Genomic DNA, 3,604 nt, shown 5'->3' with positions numbered 1-3,604 from the left:
TTACAAGCAGTTAGGAAGGATATATAAGCTGGTAATCTCTACTCTCTACACACTCAATATGGCAGCCGGCCTATGCCTTGCTGTCCTAGAAAAAATAACAGAACTCCTGTTGCTGATTCATTCCTACACCAAAAGTACTATACAATGTTTCTTGTATCATTCACAAGTGCAGCTTCATTTTGGAGGCTAGCTTCTGGATCTTTTCGACACAATCCTTGTCTAGAGTCGGCAAGATCCTTTTTTTAGCATTTCCCTGGAATTTAACGAATGTAAGCAATGCAAATCAGTGGTGTTCCATATTGAGTTCAAAAAACTTATCGTATACAACATTCTTTTTAGAAGTAGGCCTGACCGTGTAGGCTTTCTTAAGATTTCTCCATTTATCCTAAACATTAGAAAATAGATTGGTGTCAGTGTGGACCTAGGACAAAGAATTAAGGAGAGATTGGTGACAGTAAAATTATATGTTGATAACATAGAACACATGTACCAAACATAAAATTTTGTATCTTTCGTGGCGGAAAAATTATAGATGCATAGAAGATTAACAAAAAAAGTTTAAAATACAATAAATTAAAACATTGTCACAAGCAAAGAAAACATCTAATAATGCATTTGCTTTAGGGTGCAATATACACCAATCTACCATACCTTAAGATTCATTGCTGTTCGAACTGATGTTGAAAAGTTCTCATGTTTCAACTTCGTCCAATTTCCAACCCCAGATATATACAGAGCATCCACTAGTTTTTTCATCTCTTCGTATGTCCAGTGGTCATTGTTTTTTCTGTGCCCACATTTTTTGCCTTTACATATAGAGCTCATGTCCTGAAAGCATGTCGCATTCTAGGAAACATAACCGACATAGTTATGAGCATTTTTCCATTGATGGATGGCTGATAATAAATCTGAGCTCAAAAAGTGCACAAAGCAAAGAATGAATACATAAAGAACTCGTTGCACACATACTAATTTGTTGAATTTCTACCTGATAATAAACATAATTCTTACCCCTAAATGGTTAGGCAGAAGGAAAGTTTGTTCCGTGTTTAATGACCATATTCCTCTCTTGCGTGCACTTCTCAGGCGACTTCGGTGCCTCCAACCACTTTTCGGCATGTAATCTGAAGCATATAACATATGTATTTAACTACTTGAGACTATGGCAAGTGATATATATCAACCTTCATAATTCGTACCTAGCAGGTCTACTATGAAGGTAGCACAAGCCCCCTCCTCCAGCGGCGTGGCGGCGAGCGCAAGCCTCATGCTTCTCCGTTGACAAGGCAGCGGGTGCCCTTTCCCTCCTCCCTTTCTCTTCTTGTCCTCCTCTCCTCCTCCACCGAGGGCCATGGTGACAGGGGCCTCCTCTTTCTCAGGAAGCGCCGTGGCCGGCGCAGATCTCCTCCTCCCCCTTATCTCCTTGGTTTCTGGTGACGCAGGCGCAAGTGTTTGTATCATGCCATGATCACTAGTTGGTGAATAAAATTCACATTCAATCTGCCAAGATGAAACATATTTTCAGTAACATTTGTCACATCATTTATTTAGCAAGTTATACTTTTACATGTGCCAAAATCATGCCTCATGAGTTAAATTCGCCTCCTTTATATAAGTAGCACTGCGTGCACCTGCAAGGAAAGCTTCATACATTGGTTTCAAAGTGGAAACCACGGATAAAACTTGCTTGCTTATGTAACAAAGTTTGGAATATACCGCAAGAAGTAAACATTGCACCTCCAAACAATTTTTCAATATCGTGTTCATCTTGGGGTCCTTCTAAGACTGCTTGGAAGTCCATGGCGTCATAATCCAGATATGCTGAATAGACTTCAATCTCCGCCTGCCATCAAAACAATGAAATATACGTCGGTTTCGTGTGAGGATTTCGATGAGCCCACTGCAAACTCTATATATCCAAGTCATATTCGATAAGATCTGAAGAACTTGGATCATGTCTGAACTGTGCTAGTCCACATATATTGCATCCAGTTAAACAGAAAGTTCATGAAACCAGGGAATTGGAATAATTAAGCGTCAGTACTTTGTATTGACCATTTTGGTTGTGCTTAAAACTCTTCTTTCAGATAACTCATGAATCTTGAGTGAAATAACGAATTTACATATAGGGATTTGTTTCGTGCGCTCGATGAATGACAAACTGTACAGGTGGATGCCAGTCCAACACGACGCTTGTTGAGCAACACATCGTTCCCATTCTCAAAAAGAATAGCACAAAAAAAAATCTCAAAAAGAAAAACAAAAGAAAGAAACACCAGTTTTGCACAGAGAGTACTTGAAGCAAGAAAGCAAAAGAGTAAAAAGGCAAAGGAGAAGAAGCATGAACGCTAGGAAAAGAACAATAATCTTCCACGGGAATGGATTTCTTCAGAGGCGATAAAGAAAATGGAGGGAAGCAAAGATGGGCCTTACCTGGGTCGGCGAATTCGAGCCCCCATCCAAAGGATCGGACAGCACGGGCACCCAAATCTCGCCGTCTTCGGCCGGAAAGCTCCCTGTCCCCGACGACGCGCCCGCCTCCATTGCTGCTGCTGCCGCCGCGCTGTCAAAGAAATGGAAAGCTTATGAATGCAAGAATTTTGCCCCTGCAATCTGACCCTCCTCTGCATAAAAAAACGCAGTCTTTCGTGCAGAGAGACGCACAAAAAACCCGATCTTTTTCATCTCAGAACATAGATAAAGTAAAATTTCCACTTATCGGGGGGAAGAGGATGAGCAGGGCAGGGCGGGGACTGCAAGAACAGGCATATCTTCTGGAGCGGTGAGAGGCGACAGCGGGAGATACGGGGAGAGGCGAGAGGCTTGTTTAGTGCTGGAGCTCACCGTGGCCCGGCCGTGGAGGGTAGTAGGACGCGCGAAGGGAGGAAGATGAAGGCGAGAGCTTCCAGGGTGACAGTGTGCAACTCGAATCCCACCACGGCAGAAAATTTGAAGGGGAGGCCTCTCCTTCCCCTTCTATATGCCTCCGGACCTCAAAGCAAGTTAACTGTTTTGAAACTAGCCGTGACATCCGGTGTAATGTTCCTTTTGAAAGATTCACCGGATGTCTCATCTAACTTTTTTCATACAAGTATCAATTAATGTGACAAGTCATTAGATATGAAAGAATATTTATTGATGCAACAAGTCATTAAGGTATCATTGTATTTTATGGGTTGTTGTTGTACGTGCAGTCAAATATTATAGTGTTTAATTATAAGTTCGCTTTTATCTTTTTAAAATAATTAATAAATAGTACTCCCTCCGTTAAGTTGTATGGGTCAAATCTGAAAATTTTCACATCCAAGGCAGATGGTGAGTGGTGAAATAATTTCTCTAATTTGTAAAATACTCAATTAGTGTGCTTGTTTCTTTTAAAAAATCATGTTACCGATGCATTAATTGTAACGTATGTATGTGTGACCATTAAATGATCAAGGACTTTTACATATATCAATGAATTTTCTTTTGATTATTGCTTGTAGCTATTTAATGCACCTCAAAATCTGAGCATGTGATGTGGACAATGAAAATGACAAACAAAATTAAAAATAAATAAGAAAATAACATAGGCTCTCTAAACCATAAGGAGGAAGTAACAACT

At 40.5% G+C, this 3,604-nt stretch overlaps 1 protein-coding gene across 1 annotated transcript; it reads right to left on the bottom strand.

Moving 5' to 3' along the window:
- Positions 1–6: 6 nt before the first annotated feature.
- On the bottom strand, positions 7–2,954 carry LOC119279906. The gene is made up of 9 exons (XM_037560991.1): positions 2,845–2,954; positions 2,434–2,563; positions 1,717–1,843; positions 1,585–1,631; positions 1,200–1,500; positions 1,012–1,124; positions 652–846; positions 353–385; positions 7–253 (listed from the first exon to the last, which is right to left on the bottom strand). Exons 2-9 carry the CDS (start codon positions 2,542–2,544, stop codon positions 161–163), a joined length of 1,020 nt encoding a protein of 339 aa, XP_037416888.1. The 5' UTR covers positions 2,545–2,563; positions 2,845–2,954; the 3' UTR covers positions 7–160.
- Positions 2,955–3,604: the final 650 nt, after the last annotated feature.

This window comes from Triticum dicoccoides, chromosome 1A, assembly GCF_002162155.2.
Source record: "Triticum dicoccoides isolate Atlit2015 ecotype Zavitan chromosome 1A, WEW_v2.0, whole genome shotgun sequence".
Classification (NCBI taxonomy): domain Eukaryota; kingdom Viridiplantae; phylum Streptophyta; class Magnoliopsida; order Poales; family Poaceae; genus Triticum; species Triticum dicoccoides.
This window is presented reverse-complemented; position numbering and strand designations above follow the sequence as displayed.

Excerpts from the sequence above, each read along its gene's own strand:
- LOC119279906 (XM_037560991.1), bottom strand. The coding sequence starts at position 2,544 with ATGGAGGCGGGCGCGTCGTCGGGGACAGGGAGCTTTCCGGCCGAAGAC. Across the intron at positions 1,632-1,716 it reads TGCAATGTTTACTTCTTGCG|GTGCACGCAGTGCTACTTAT; the intron begins GTATATTCCAAA and ends CTTTCCTTGCAG. Across the intron at positions 1,501-1,584 it reads AGGCGAATTTAACTCATGAG|ATTGAATGTGAATTTTATTC; the intron begins GCATGATTTTGG and ends TCATCTTGGCAG.